The sequence below is a fragment of the Lycium ferocissimum genome, chromosome 2 (assembly GCF_029784015.1).
Source record: "Lycium ferocissimum isolate CSIRO_LF1 chromosome 2, AGI_CSIRO_Lferr_CH_V1, whole genome shotgun sequence".
Taxonomy (NCBI): Eukaryota; Viridiplantae; Streptophyta; class Magnoliopsida; order Solanales; family Solanaceae; genus Lycium; species Lycium ferocissimum.
The window spans coordinates 1,454,530-1,471,277 of NC_081343.1; the positions used below are offsets into that span (position 1 = coordinate 1,454,530).

A 16,748-nucleotide genomic window follows, 5' to 3' on the forward strand; every position below is an offset into this window, starting at 1 on the left:
CTCAAAATATGAGAATTTATCAACATCAACATTAACACAATCAGTGACAATACCTCCCGTGTACTTAATGCGAGGTTTTTGTTGTAATTTTCCTCCATGGTGAAACCTTAAAGTGATGTACACGTCTACCTTCTTCAAACTGCAAACAAGAACAAAATACAAGCTTCGTAACTCACATTTTTCACAAACAAAACGAAATACAAGTTGAAGATTGGGTTTTTTCTAAGTATAACACTAAACCCAAAATTCAAACCTAACCCTAACAGCAAAATACTAACCTGGCTCTTTGTGTACGTCAGTGAACACTTGAACACTGCAAAATACTAACCAAAATGCGAAGCAATGAAGTCAAGATTTGTGTTGGTGGGTGATTTTGGGTGTGCGATTACTTTTGATCGGGTGAATTTGGGTTTAGAGTGACGATTCGTTTAGGATTAGGGGGTATTTGTGTGGGAGTGGATCGGGTTATTTAGTTGGGGCAGGTTGGGGAATTAATTATTTGGTTTTAAATTAATTTCAACGAATTAATAAATAAAAAAATTAAATGATGTGTACCTGTCAACAGGCCCGTGGTGTAACAACACCCAGGTCACAACTGGTCTGGGCATTGAAAGGTCTAATATAATTCACGTATAGTTTGTTTAGGGGGTAAAAAATTACAAGTTAAATTTAATTGCTAAAGTGAGTTTTCGGTGCAAGTTTAGGGGTGAATTTATGCCTTTTCTCGAAAAGTTTCAAATAAAACTTGATTAAGACTTTTGTAGTAGCATTATCCTTATAAATATACCCTTCCTGGTTTATTCGAACACTGAATGGACTGTTTGGGGGAGGAAAACAAATTAGTGATGAAGAAGAGGAAGAATACAACTGGTGAAAGCTTTCAAAGAATTGAGATTGATTAAAAAAAAAAAAAAAAAAAAAAAAAAAAAAAACGCTATCACCTATGTCCATAAAAAAACCAATGATACTAATTGCTAATGGTAGCAATGATGATTAACAGCATAGCAGTTGTTGTCAATATATAATGGTGATTGATTATGATAATTGTCAACAATAATAATTGTAATGTTAATGATGATTACGATGGTGTTGTGATAGTTAACAATGGTGGGTGTCGTGATTAACTATGGAAGTAGAAGTAGACGGAATTTCATTTGTCAATAAATCGTTCAGATTTTGATCATAGATCTTAATCATTCAGACTCATTCAACAGCTAGAATAATATACACTTTATCATTGAAGTTGAAATGGTTATAATTTAGACCTAAGAACTAAATATATACTTACCTCTTAAAATCTGAATAATAAGATTCTGACTACAAAATAAATATATACTTAACTATTAAGATTTGAATGATTGAGATTCAAATTTTGATTTAGTACAAACAAATGAGATATAAAGCACGTAAATGAAAAAGAATTTTCTTCAACTTTAAATTATAATTTACAAACTTTATTCTACTATTTAAATATTGGGCCCATGCTCTCAATGAGTCAAACGCCACTAGTGTAATCGTTGGGGCAATTTGCAGGATTACCCTTCGCTGGGGCGGTCTTTAATTTTTGCCCCTCAAATTGGTGGTCTTTAACTTTTAAGGCAAAAATTCTGCCTTAAGAAATTATTATTTTTTGTTTTTTTTACTGAACTGAGATTCGAACCCACAACATCGGAGTATTAGGCGAAGGGCAAAACTTAAAGACCACAAATTTGAAGGGCAAAAATTATAGACCACCCTAAATGAAGGGCAATCCGCGCTAAAAAAAAGTAATCGTTGAACGACATAAAAGTCAATTAACCGTAAGTCATCTTCTCAGTTAACCATTAAGCTACTTTCTGAATGATGTATAGAGGAAGAAGAGTCCTACTAACATAGAACTTTCTAAAATTCGTTCATCCATTAAGCAACTTTGAAATGCATATAGCTAGGATATAAGAAATTTAAACTACATTAAAAATTCTAAAACCCACTCAATTTACCCCGACTCCAGCAATTCAAAATACTGCTAAGTATGCTCGTCCGCCATAGATGAGCAAAGGTTTTTTATACTAGAAAAAGTGTTCATTACGGAACCTCAATCAAAATAGGAGTACTACTTTGAGCCAAAAATGGATAAAAGTACTAGGAAAAGTGCATGACCAGAACTACAATAAAAATAAAGACTTACCTATGACAAGATTGTACTGTACAGAGTTGAATTTTTTTTATAAACTGGGGTCGATCTATTCTAGTAGAATACAACAGGAGCACGGCATTGGCTCAATTTTCTGTTTCCAAAGGAAGGCCCTAAAATAATCTGCGAACATGGCATTATATGATCAACAGGGGAGAATGAGTACGGAGGGATCCTACATCAATCCCTCACCTCCACTTCTCCCCCTCAGAAATTCTGGAGGGCAAAATCGAAAACGGGAAAACAGAAGAAAATGAATGCCAATAGATCAAAAATGATATTGGTTTGAATGTCGTGCCAGAAACGGCGCCCAACCATTAACCAAGCAGAAGAGACGATAATATCTCTCCCATAGTTTTTGCATCACCTTCATTCTCAATTTGGGCACCAGACTCAAGTATAGCTGCATCCAGTGTAAGTTTTCGCTTCGCAATCTCATATACATTCTCATCAACAGTGTTCCTTGTCACCAGCCTTCATGCAGAAAGCCAAAAGGGAAATGTGTGAACTACAAGAATTTCAATATAGAAGCGAAAGAAAAGAAAACCAAGATTATGGAATCAACCTGTATACTGTAACTGGTTTGTTTTGGCCTATCCGGTGGCAGCGATCTTCAGCTTGCCTATCTATCTGTGGATTAAAATCCATGTCATGTATGATAACAGTATCAGCTCCTGTCAAGTTTAAACCCTGTCCTCCTGCCCTTGTGGAGAGCAAGCATGCGAATATGGAAGTGTCCTTATTGAAGGTGTCAACAATTGTCTGTCTCTCCGTCACCTGAGTACTGAAATAATGAACGAAATCAAGACATCATGTTTAAGAAGATACTAATAATTCCCCCATCAATTCTATTACTAATGCTTTTCATGAAACAAGTAACCAAGAAATAAGAATGATTACTTGACTAGCAACCAAAATTCTTTTTCCATTGACATCCAGAGCATGTCAAATTATTAAGTGTATTAAACTAGAATATCAATGTACGGTGTGCAGATCTAGAACTGACTTACACGGGACAGTAATTCTTCATCCTAATTTTTATAACATAGTATAGTCATGTGCTATCGTACCTCAACACAAGCAATATTTCCTTGACATGCAGAATGCAAGAAAATGGAAGTCTATTTAGAGCCCCTTTGGCTTAGCTTATAAGTTGCTGTATTCAGCTTTTTTGAGTGTTTGGCTGGCCAGCTTATAAGCTATTTTGTGCTTAACAGAAGCCCAAAAATATAAGTTGGGGTAGCCCAACTTTTTTTTTTTGACTTATAAGTTATTTTCAGCTTATAAGCTGCTTTTTTTAAGCTAAGCCAAATGGCCCCTTAAATCATGATTTCTTCAGTATAAAACTTGATCAAATGAAAAAGGAAAAAATTAGCATGCTATTATGAACATGTAATCCATAAATAATACATTCAACTGCATCACATTACTGATTTACACCCCTTTTATTTCTCTCTACACTTCGCGCTTGACATATGCAATGCCTTCATGGAACCACTAGTGGGCCTCCAACCCGCGCGTTTGGAACATCATGTTGATCCCCCAGCTAGGGCAAATCAGTCCAATGAAGGAATTTCCGCTAAACCAAGCTGTGTGACTACTCTAGATGGTTCGTCAATGACTACCACTGCAAAATCGCCATGAAAGGAACTCTGTAAAATCAAGTGCGACCCTGAATGGCATGCTTGTAGTCATCTTCAAAGCTAAGGACTACTACAGAGTCATGGCTGAGGATTGCAAGATGACAATTGTGGGTAAAATTCTTGATGGGCCAACTGAAGATCGACATTATTAGAGCTGCATTTGCTGAGAAGGTGCCACTGAAAGGTATGGCTAATTGGGGTGTTTGACTTCAGCCATGGTCCGTGGAAGGGCCACGCCATAGATGATTCATGCCAACACTCCCCCTCAAGGTGGAGCATAGATATCAGACATACCCAACTTGACAAGTGAGTCACAAAAGATCCTTCTTGAAACTGCTTAGGTCAAAATGTCAGCCAGTAGTTCTGAGGCCTTCACCTATGGAACTTAAATAAATTATTCTACGAACTTCTCATAAATAAAATTATGATCAATCTCCACATGTTTAATCTTAATCATGTTGTATCAGATTTTCTGCAATCTTTAATAGCACTGATTGTCACTGTATAATTTCATAGCTCCTTCAGGAGGGAAACCAAGTTACCCCATAATCCGTTTCAACCATAATAGCTCCTGAATTGCTTTAACCATTTATCTATATTCAGCTTATGCACTAGACAAGGAAACAACCTTCTGTTTTTAACTCTTCCAAGTAACCAGTACCTCTGACAAAGGTAAAGTACCCAGTTGTTGAGTGTCGTCTCTCCTACGGCACCTCAATCCAAGTCATAATATCCGGTTACAGTTGTACTGTTGATTCTTAAACATAATGCATTTCCCTAGTGATGACTTCAGATACCTTAAAATCCTTACTGCATAATTCATATGAACGTCACTTGGATTATGCATAAAACGACTTACCACACTAACTGCATAAGCAATGTTTGGTCAAGCGTGTGATTAGTATATCAAGCATCCAATTAGCCTTTGATATCTCTCTTTATCAGTAAGGACTTGATTAGAAAGTTCCTCGAGGCAATGATTTTGCTCAATAGGAGTATCAATTGACTGACACTCAAGCATAAGAGTCTCTTCAATAATTTGAATCGATGGATCATATTATTCTAAAAGTAGGAAGACCCTAAGTTGAAAAGTTGAATTGCCAAAATGTCCATAAAATATTGAACGACATTTTTGCCCTTTAAGAAAACACTATTCCAATAACAATAATGTATAAAATAGTAAATGCATTCCATCATAATCATACTAATTAAATTGGCTATTTAATTAGGGTCCCATACTAAATGGTGTATTATAGCTGCTGTGAACATGGTAATTGAAAAGTTAACACCACCAAAGCATTTTCACCTCCTATCATTAATTTAGTGTTTAATAAACCTTTGGGTTTTATTCATCATCCGTTCTCCATCTGTACAAATGGCCATTCGCTTACCACAATAAATTGCTTAGTATATTATTGTATTGATTGTTGAATATTATCAGCCTACTTATTAGCTTATTACAATATGCATAACCATCACCATTAGAAGAAACAATAGAGAAGAACTTTAGATATATCAGGTAAATTTATTTTTCTTTGCTAGATTTTATGAGCATTCATGGAACAATATTCTCTTGTTTGTGCAAATTCTTAGTCAGCTACACTCTCCGCTGTTATTAATCATTGCTAAATAATTAGATAAGTAAGCTCTTCTACTGAGATTAGATGGGGTGACGGAAAAGCTACCAAAACGTCAAATTATCACTGAAGACGATAACATCCTTTTTCCCTCCCAAGGACTACTAAATAATAGTCTTCAGTGATAATGCGACGTTTTTGTAATCATAGCCAATATTTAAATTATGTGTTGTTGATATATTAAAAAGGGAAATTTCAAGTTGAATGCTTGATGTATTATAAGAATTGCACAATTGAAATTGTTCGGATATTACTTTTGCAATTTATTTGAGGGCAAATTTTTGGTATTACTTGTTGTAATGTTTTAAAAATATTTATACTACTTAGCATGGAATACACGTGCAACGCACGTGTTCGAGGACTGGTATTGATTATACAAGCAACTCATTTACCTGGTCCCACGAGGGGGGTTATCCACGTTATACCAACGGTGTCACGTAACATGCTTCGTCCAAAAATTTTAGTAAAAAATAGGTATATGAATAATACACAAAACATAATTTTATATTGCCATAAAGCTTCCAGTTCTATTGGTCAAGTGCCTGATTTCCCTTCTTGATGACGTGTTCGATCTTCTGCTGCATCAATTTTTTGGCAAGTCCTTTTTTGTTTGAAAATATAGAGGTTGTACAGGATTGAATTCCTGACCTCCTCGGAAATAAAAATTCATTTAAACCAGTGAGCCAAAGCCCATTCCAAAAAAACTAAAGGAAAATATATGGTATTATATTAAATAGCTTATTTGTTGTCTTCTTTCTTGTGGGATTACACTGGGTATGTTGTTGTTGTGTTTGTTTTCTTCTTTAAATATGGACACCGCTGCACAAAAATTTCCTACTCCACTGGGTCCATTATAAGTTCTTTGTTTCAACTTCCTCAAGATAAACATCTGATGTGTCATTGAGGATGAGATAGCTGTGAAACAGCATGCGCTAGAAGCATTACTAAAAAAGGTTTGGCAACAAAGAAGGATCCGTTAAGAGAAAGTCACATTTTAATACCTTCCATCCAGGCGCCTGTATGTAACACCAATAACATCTAGGGTCCACTCCAGGATATCAAGCATTGATGTCCACTGGCTAAAAATAAGCACTCGATGACCAGAAAGCTTTAATGAAGGGAGAAGTTTGGCTAATTCCTGCACATGGAGCACTTCAATTATTTTGAGCAAATTCAGTACAACTTTAAAATGACTACAAGAAACCAGAAGGCCTGTGAAATTAACCTGGCATTTCGCTGAAATCATAACATGTTCATCTGACAGCACTCCCTTATTATTATCGCCATAATAAAGTAAAAGCTGCAAGTAATAGAAAACCAAAAATCCAAATGATCGCATAACTAAGGAATAAAGAGGTCAATAGTAGTCTGGCTTCAAAACCAGTTTATGGCAGTTGACATCAATGGAAGATAAACTGATACAGCTGACGACAAACTAGGCCTCAATGATCCTATTTGAGAGAAGGAAGCACCACAATTTACCCCTAATAAGAGTCTATACAAGGAGGCAAGCTAAAGATATAAGATATTCATTTATTCCTCAAGAAGGTTGAGGGACTTCTCAAGCATTTGGGAAGCTCCCCAAAGAGTATAATGTGCTCAAGGTGATGGTCAAGGAGGAGAGTCAAAGTTCAAGTAATCCAAGTGAACACAGGGAGAGTTGAGCAGGTTTGACCGAGGTTGAGCTTACCATTGACCATAGACTAAGAACCGACTGGACTGTAGTTGGATGTTAGGGGATTTCCCACTTGTTGGCCCATGACCATGTTGTGGTTATTTGGCCATATGTCCATCTTTGACTTCTTTAGTTACTTGGTCCTTTTTTTTTTTTTTTTGTGGGGGGGGGGGGGGGGGGGGGGGGGGGTTACCTAAAGGGCTTGGCCCAACCCACAGTACTACTATAAGTAATAAGTTAAGTGTCTTGCACACATTCTGGAATTACACATTATGAGGACTAGCCAACTAGGTTTACCTCTTGCTTGCTTTAATATTTCATAGGGTTGCTTACAAGTGTGTATCACTTTGGGGGTAATCCTATAACTCTTGAACGTATTTGCATCTAAACTTTAAGCATTAATAGAATATTAATTGACTTAGTTCTATTGGTTATCCATTATCATAGTTTAGGTTCTTTACACCTCTTATATGCCATTTTTTTTCTTTGTTTTCCCCTCTTGTTTGCCACCAAGTTAATCATGTTACTCCAACAATCAGATCTAAATTAGAGATGTCAGTACAAAGCAAATTGATGGAGAAGAATACATTTGCCTAAACTAAAAGGCCACAGTATCAGAACCTACCAATTGTTTTTTTTTTTTTTTTTTTTTTTTTAATTAACACTTAATACCTTCCCTACATATTCTCAACTTGCGACTTCTGCAAAATACAAATCAAAATGTGACGACATCAGAATACGTAATGAGAAAATCAATTAAACCAGGTTAATGGGTTCTACAGGTCGAAATGGTCAGACGTAAAATTAAACCCAGGTACAACTCTTTCACCACCCCTACTCTTCCCACCACCAATCCCCCCCACCCCCCCCCCACACACACACCCAAAACCCCAAAAACAAAGGGGAAAAAGGAAAAGGCAAGAAAAGAGGAAGATTTTGACCAAAATGCAATCACTTAAATCAAACATGTGTCGTGCAATGGTCAAGATTGACAAAAAGTTAGTTCAATGTGAAGCCACTCGATATCCAGCTTTTACTAAAATAAATGTAAAATTCAACTTATGCTGCCATTTGGATTGGCATGTTCATTCATATCTATACCTATACTTACCTGTCAGAATTTATGTCTAAAACGATTCGTACCTATCACCAGATTATCCCCTTGAAAATTTCTCATATAATCATCTCCTTTCTTAAACTTCCCACCAAATCCAATTAACACCATCATCTGCAAAATTGTTCACCGGTTCTCTTTGTTCCATCGTTAGTCTTTCTTTTCCTTACTTCCTATTGGCACTTCCTTTCCCTTCCTATTCAAGGCTAAATTGGTTAAGAGAATGGATCACTCCCAATTTGGACAAAAGTGAAACAGAGTCTTAAAGCTCTTGGAGAATGCAATTAAGCTGCTGCTTCATTTTCTTTCCTTTTTCTTTTTCTCATTTTGTTGTTTGCTTTTTGGCCATGTTTTCCAGAGTTAATTACATTGTTAAGAGTGGAATTGAAACAAACTTTAACTAGAATACAGGTAATTCTATTGCTTTCAAATTTGAGTATTGATTTTAGAAGTTTCACAACTACCCCGAAAAGGAAGGAGAAGATCTTGTAAGCTTGCATGATAAATGTATGTCTTTTTGCTTTTGTCCACACCTTTATTTGCTGCTTTGTACTGTGCCGTTAGCACTTCCATTATCATTAAGATGATAGATAGATTCCTTTGATTACCAGAGGTTGACAAGCTAAGCAGCAGAGGATAGTGGAATGCTACATGATCCAAAATACATAGTTCATTCGCTCCACTTTGTTTTTCTCTATTTCATTTTGTTTGGCTTTATTTCCTTATTAGTCTATTCCAAAAGAATGGAATATTTCTACATTTCCTCAATGAGAAGCTTTTGTAGTCACACCATCTGTTATGGCAAGTTTAAGAGCACAAGTTTCAAAAGTCTTATATCCACACAAATGTTATCGCATGTTTAAAAACACGTGCTTTAAAAGTTTTTGTTGCTTTCTTAAACTTGCTGGTGAGTCAAACTATGTCAAACGAAGTAGAACTGGGGAGTATGTCATGTGGAGGAAGCCCATGATTAACCTAATGCGTGGAAGCAGATAAGTTTGTAAGAAGAAAAATGAGTGAAACAAAAGAAAGTATACCTTGTGGATCGAGAAGTCATTATAGCCCTTCAGCTCCTCAATTACTCTGTCCACTGTACATTCAAAACCAAAGACACCTTTGGGATGCATAACTCTAGCAATTCGAACAACATCATCATCTGTATAGATACGCCTCACAAGCAGAGGATGGTTGGCAATCTGAAGAAACCATACCATCATTGGTCAAAAATCTGGAGTTTTGAACATAATAATTCAGAGGTATCAATAAGTTCAGCACCTTGCGGAATTCAAGAAAATAATTGGAAATTTGTCGTCTAGAAAAGACACCACCAGCATTATTCGAACTAATAACAGGTTGCTTTGAAACACGAGCTAGAGACGCAGCGCGGTAGCTCTCAATCGCTTCTTTATATGCATCTTCTTGTAGTTTCTCCATGCCTACATAACGAACCTGCAGTAGAAAGTTCTTTTCTCTCATATAATAAATCTAACATGTAAAAACTGTAGTGATTACAGGCAAGCCCATGAATAGCAAAATCTAAACATCAATAGACCAAAGATGGAAACAGTTACCATCAAGGAAAAAGAAAAACAAGAAATAAAAACCGAACAAAATACATACCGTCTGTATTTTTGGTACAAGTTGTTTCATCACATCTGATTTTAATCTTCTCAAAATGAAAGGTCCAAGAATGGACTTTATTCTAGCAATTAACTCTTTATCTTCTGCATTCAATAGTTTTTTCAAGTCAACATCTCCTGTTTCAAATAGATCAGGCATCATAAACTCCAAAATTGACCAAAGTTCCTGCAATAGAAAACCACTAACTGAACAGAGCAAAATCAAACATAAAGATAAGCATGAATTGTGAAAACAATTGTCAAAGCAGCAGATATGATACACAAGACATATTACAAGTAAAACGACCAAGAAACTATATATTTTTTAAAAAGATTATATACACAAAGTTACTTGTACTTACTGAGAAATGTATAGCAAACACACACAAAGTTGGTGATTCATGAAGAAGCCATGCAATAATAAACATACGGGGCTACCCAACAATCGAAATTAAAAGTTGTTTGAGAAGCCAGGCAATCTGAGTTTCAACTATGTGGTTGATTAAAACTTCAAAACCCTAAATTTAGAATAACTTATCCTACTATCCAGGAAATTTTAAGATAATAGAGAATGAGCACTCATCACCAATAGCATCTGCTCAGGAAACCAAATGTAAGAGAGCTAAAATGTCTCACCAGACTTAAATAACGACAAAGTTTTCTCATCACATCCAAACATGGCAAAAAGAGAGAAAAGGATGGGGAAAATTTGTTGAGAGCATTCCTCTGGAGCAAGTTATAGAATCTGGTGACTTATTACTTCTGATATAAGCTCGTAAGTGCTCAGTCCAGGACAAAGAACCTCAAACTGCCCTTGCAAGGATGGCTATATATCACAGGAAATTCTGACAATGGAGTCACTTGCATCACACAGCAATGAACAAGCCCCTTTAAAAGAGATGTTTCTCTACACTATCATCCAGGGTCATTGAGGCTATATATCACAGGAACTTCTGAGAGTCACTTACATCACACAGCAATGAGTAAGCTGTGCTTTAAATAGAGACGTTTCTCTACATTATTATCCAGGGTCATTGAGGCTAAAATACATCACCATGTAATTCAGGAATATCAGATAAAGCTTTTTCTTACTCCTTATGGGAATACTCCTAACAAATATCTGCGCATTTCATTACCAATTTGTTCAGCTAGGATAAGTTACCAAGATTGGCATTGGACACTGTTAATTGTCTACTTTGAAGTGCCATTAAATTTACTTAGTATTCCACCTATACGTAACAAAAAAACATTTTTTTACTTTTTACGCAGAAGCAACAAACTCACATTAAAGAATGTCCCTAACTGACATTTTTTCTGACATATAATAATATACATATAAGAGGTACAGATGCATTATATATGACAAATCCATTAGCAGCTTAAAACAAAACAGTTGACGGCTATCATACATGCAAATCATTCTGTAGTGGCGTGCCGGTGAGCATTAATCGCTGGTGGGCATTACGTGCAACAGACATTAAGTTTTTCCACCTATAGCTACTTTTATCCTTCAAAGCATGAGCCTCATCCATTATCACACAGCTCCAACGCCAGCGCTTCAGAATTTTGCGGTCATCTTTCTGCTGTGCACTGCAAGAATGAGCACAGGTATAAGACTCAACGACAAAGACTAGTACGAACTAGCTAGGCTTCACTCAAAACATGAATGTTCAAAGACTTTTTTCCAATAAACATGAAAGTTTAAAGACTTTTTTCTATAATAAGAGATCCTTTTCCTAAGAAAAATTCTCCAAGAAATGGCAAAGACTTACTTTTTCCCATTGCCTCAATTTTCACCTTAGGATGGTGAAATTCAAAGTTTAGAGTTTCACAATGGAAAGAACAGCAGCAGAGTATCTTCAAGAATAGGACCCTGAGATTTAATTTTCAGCAAACGAAACTGAGGCTCTTAACTATGGATTTTCTTGTGGCCTCCACTGAGAATAATTGAGATGCATAGACCATTAATTTAACTAGCCTTTGCAAGTTAAGCAGCTTGGGAATATAAAATCTAATCTTCAGTCACTGATGCTTTTAAGTCCTTAATTAATCAAAATTTCTGTGGCTACTGAATGCACTCATTCTAGCAGTTCTTTCAGAGGCATATACCAGATGTTTCATTCTGAAGCAGAACTATGAAATCTAAAACACCTTACAGTGATAAATGACTAGAAAATACATAACCATGAGCAGTAAGACGGTAAATTCCACTTCGATGCAAACTGAAGGTCATAAAAAAGATATGCAAACCTGTGTCGTTCAAAGAGCGAGTAGCACACTAGGATAACGTTAAATGGAGGTGGCACTCCAGTTCTAGCAAGAGAACTCAAGTCTTTGGAGTAAGCTGATCGTCCAGCACCATGATACTGGATCACAGTAAATGCCGGACACCACTTTTTTAGCTCTCTTTCCCAGTTCTCCAAAACAGAGGCAGGACACACAATCAAATGAGGACCAGGATCATCTTCCAAATGCTTCAGCAATGTTAAGTATGTGATTGCCTAATAAGACGGATAAATACATCATTACCTATCACTTAAAATCAAGATCAAAGAATTAATCTGCATCAATGAGAGAAAATAAAAAGTTAGAACTGTGGCATACCTGAATGGTCTTACCAAGACCCATTTCATCAGCCAGTATAGCTGCATAAAACCAGCCCCGAAAAGTTTAAGTTTAAGGTACAAGACTCCACAACTGGGATGCATGTATGTACGCTTGTCAAGCTATAATTTGGTAGCATATCTTGGTCAGAAACATGAGGCTTTCTTTCTATATGTACAGGCAAAAAAAAATGCTGGTCGTGACTGTTTGCTATATGCTAGAAACATGTTCATGAGAAATATTAAGGCTATTTAGATGATGTGAGTTTCACTTGTGAACCTAAATCGGGAAAGAGTTTTTCCTGTTAACCTTTAAAAGTACAAAGATTCAATGCATATAAAACAGATCAGACTCACTATAAAAGACATGGAGTAGCAACTAGCAACAGCCTTGTCATTTTGTATGAATAACTTAAAAACTGAATGGAATAATGTACTTTAAGCTTTAACTGATTACTTATATATTGAGAAACACTTGCAGATTATTCGGTTCATCGACCCATTATGCAGAGATGATAATATAGAGATCGCTTATGTGGTGAATAATATTGTGAGGATTGTTATGAAGTGAATAATAATGTAGGGAGTGCTATACGTTGAGAAATAGTACAACGGTCGTTGTGCAGAGATTGCCTACTTTTGTTTTTCTAACAACAGAGCAATTTTCGAGGGCAAGTTGGTGTACGGTTCAAAACTTCATGGATAGTGGACCCACCCTCTACCTTCTTCACTTAAACTCCAAACTTTTGTCCGCAGCATGGTTCAAACTCGTGACATGCATCTAACTGCACATCACGTATTGACCAAAGCTCTGAGCTTGCTGGCTGACCACTGCTGTCCCATTCTTGAGTGAGCTGGAGCGCAGCCATCTTATCCATTGAACTAGCTAGAAGCTATCACTTTTTTTTTTTTTTACTTTAAATACTCTTGTGCATGTAATGCTAATACACCTGTTACTCCGCAATTTTATTCCCATAATATAACATTGAGCAAATGTTGCATTAGCTATGTGAAGTTTAATACCATCAACCAAACACTAAATTAGTTATTATTTGACTAACCAAATATTGTATTGCTTATGCGGAATTCTATCTGGACTTGTTTTTGTTTATGCGACCAATCAAACAATCCCTTAGTAAATACCAAGTTGGAAGGAAATTTCATCTCGGTAATGGTACATTGTCTAAAGATCATAAAAAAGACATGTAGCATCTCAGCTTTATCACTTTGTGCGACCAATTCCAAGACACTAAAAGAATGAAGTATTTGAACCTTTCTTCAGTACCGCATATCATCCTCTATTAGCCAGGTCAATTGAACTTAGAAGTAGTGACCAAGACTTCAGTTGATTTTTCTCTTTTTTCACTGAGGTAGGCGGGCCCATGGGGGAAAGGGGGAAGAGACACCTTTCTGATATATATATACGAGACAAGAATGATGTCCATAAGGTTAATAATATCAGAGTTACTCTTGATTATTTTCAATCAGCATAAACACCAATATCTCCCCAAAACTTTGAGGCTCCCAAGCTTTAAGAACTGAGTGGGAACTGTTAAAGAATATCAATTAAATAGATTATATGTATTCTGATCATAAGAATATTGGTTCAATGACAAAAAATTGTTAACTTGAGGTTGAAAGCTGATTGTGTGATTATCAATTATTTCTGGGAATTAAGCCACACATTTGTCAATAATCTTAAAAGTTAAACCACAGTAGCGCCTAAAAACTTATACAGAGGAATCATCATAAACTCACACCACATGTCCATGCTACAAAAATACCACATAAAAATATTTTAGAAAAAAATATTAGAATAATAAGTACCTCCCCCGATTTTCTTTCTATACAACAAAAGGAGGAAATTGACTCCAACGAGCTGGTAAGGTTTTAGTATTGGCTTAAAATCCGGATCTCCTTCTTCTCCACATGCCATCTCTATATCATCCTTGAATGAAAATGTTTCAATCACAGAGTATTTTACAACAATAAAGCGCAAAATTCCAAGTCTTATGCACTAGTTCAAATATTATAGAGTTAATGGTCAAAAACACACCTAAACCATCACTTTTTCCTGAGTTTCATAACTCAACTATCCATTGTTCCATTTACTTACCTAAACTATCACTCTCTTTGTATTAAAACACAGCTCTCTATGCAGAGTTGGCCTCCACGCGCCTATTGTGGATTGGGAAAAAATATTTAGCCAACTCAGCATCGAGGTGTGTTTTATTACAAAGAGAGTGATAGTCCAGGCAGGTAAAGGAAAGATAGTTGAGATATAAAATTTGCCAAAAAGTGTTAGTTTAGTTGTGTTTTTTATCATTAACTCAATATTATACCTGAGTGATGATTCTCAATGACGAAGCCTCCTCGACTTGAGCGAAGGAATCACACTTTGCAGCTGCAGTACCTGTTGGAAAAAATAATTCAAAGTTAGGAAACCAAAATTGGTTAGTTTTTGGTATTTTAATTCACGTCTAAATAGAATGTATAGTCAGGCTTTTCATGTTTTGAATTAAAGTAGGTTTTGTACTAATATAAACAGGAGTAGTGCTGGTAGTTATTTTCATATAATAGAAAAGTAGAGAAGTATCGGTTGTTCATTTTTCCAACTTGATAGTTGAAGTAGGAAAGTCAAGAGAAAATTATACTTGAGGTGTGTTTTAACTCTTGAGTTGTATGAATAATAAGATATTTTAGTTGAGTACCAAAAAGCTCTCTCTTAAGGTCCAATGATATTTTGGCACACTTTTGCAAGGCCTTGCCTACAACATCATCATCATCCTCTTCTTCACTCTCGAAGAGCTCTTGAATCTCCTCGTCCTCGTCTTCTTCATTTCCTTCATCTTCATCATCGACTACAAATCTCCGGCGTCCAGCACGGCTGGTGGACTCAATTTCAGCATCATCGTCCTCCAAATTCTCCTCCGTCACTCCAATTATTTCTTCGGAGGAGCTATCTAACACTTGGATGGTATCGTGATTGTTGTTGCTGCTTTTGGTGTATGCGAAGGACTCTATAGGAGGAGGAGGAGAAGGCTTGTTGATTTTGAGGACGCGAGAAGGATTGAACGAATTGTCTTCCGGCCATTCATCGTCGGAGATCTCGTAATAGTCACGCTTCATGGCTAGGAGGAAAACCCTAGAAGGACGGGTGTTGGAGGAGGGAATTTTGAATATTCACTCACTCACTCACCAAACTCAATTGCAGAGCCACAGAGTAGTTAGGGAAATGAAATCTATTGTTAAGCCACCAAGCTCTTATTAAAGAATTCACTACAGTATGCCCTTTTTCCTGCACAGATACTGATAGCTGACGGTCTATTTCAGAAAATGACAAAAATGATTTCTTAATTAAGTATGTTTTTTTTTTTTTTTTTTTGGAACCCGAGGATAACCCGCAACTGCTACGACCTCTGCCACAGCCTCTGCCCTTCGAGTGAGCACTTTGTGCGCACTGGATAAACCCCCCACTGTGTAATAGCCTGCAAATCACACAGGGGATGTAACCGCACGTATTGGCCTGTACGCGAGCGCTCGATCGTAGGCATTGAGGGGGGATTGATCCCGGGTTATCCATGTGGACAACCACCCTCCAAACCAACTGAGCCATCCCGAAGGACTTCTTAATTAAGTTCTAAATATAATTTTAATCAATTTTTATGTTTTAAATTATTTAAAATGAGATTTTATTTACATTAAATATTTAACAACTTATTGTTATTAGTTTTAATGAGAACTTATAATTGCAAGTGTAATTTTACAAATTATTTTACTAATTTCTATTATTGTTCGAGAATCAGGGATTGTAACACTCAACATACTTGAAATCAAATATTACATTTGGCTACTCAATTTTTCTGTCTTGATTATTATTTTTCTTGACTCAAAATATTTTTGTTTACAATGTCAAATTATTTTTCTTTTGATGAATTTTATTGAAGCAAAATTTGGTCAAGAATCAGATATCACATCTGCCAGTACTATGGATGATCTAATACAGAATATGTAGCCGCACTATAAGAGGTATCGCATTCTTATTTTAGGCCTCATTTATTTGCACTTAATGGAGGTCTGAATCTAAATGGTTTAGACCTTAAGCTATTAAGTGCATTTATTTACATTGACATGTAAGCACTTATTGGGTCTGAATAGCTCTTAATTGTTAACATCTTGAACAAAGTCTTAGTAGGCGTTTGGCCATGAAAACCAAATATTTTTCACTTCATTTAGAGTTGAAGTTTAAGATGGAGTTGTGTTTGGTTATAGTTTTGCAAAAAA

The 16,748-nt window shown here is 36.1% G+C and overlaps 1 protein-coding gene across 2 annotated transcripts; it reads right to left on the bottom strand.

The window, feature by feature from the left end:
- Positions 1-1,946: 1,946 nt before the first annotated feature.
- LOC132032583 (protein CHROMATIN REMODELING 19) lies at positions 1,947-15,733 on the bottom strand. 2 transcript variants are annotated; one of them, XM_059422224.1, is made up of 13 exons: positions 15,176-15,731; positions 14,807-14,877; positions 14,292-14,412; positions 12,466-12,506; positions 12,112-12,362; positions 11,271-11,451; positions 9,863-10,048; positions 9,518-9,691; positions 9,280-9,438; positions 6,679-6,753; positions 6,455-6,591; positions 2,739-2,957; positions 1,947-2,647 (listed from the first exon to the last, which is right to left on the bottom strand). In XM_059422224.1, exons 1-13 carry the CDS (start codon positions 15,591-15,593, stop codon positions 2,491-2,493), a joined length of 2,190 nt encoding a protein of 729 aa, XP_059278207.1. In that variant the 5' UTR covers positions 15,594-15,731; the 3' UTR covers positions 1,947-2,490. The 2 variants fall into 2 exon arrangements, with proteins under 2 accessions (XP_059278207.1, XP_059278213.1); XM_059422230.1 differs by lacking the exons at positions 1,947-2,647; positions 2,739-2,957 and adding an exon at positions 4,174-4,192 and having other exon boundaries at positions 15,176-15,733.
- Between the last annotated feature and the right edge of the window lie 1,015 nt (positions 15,734-16,748).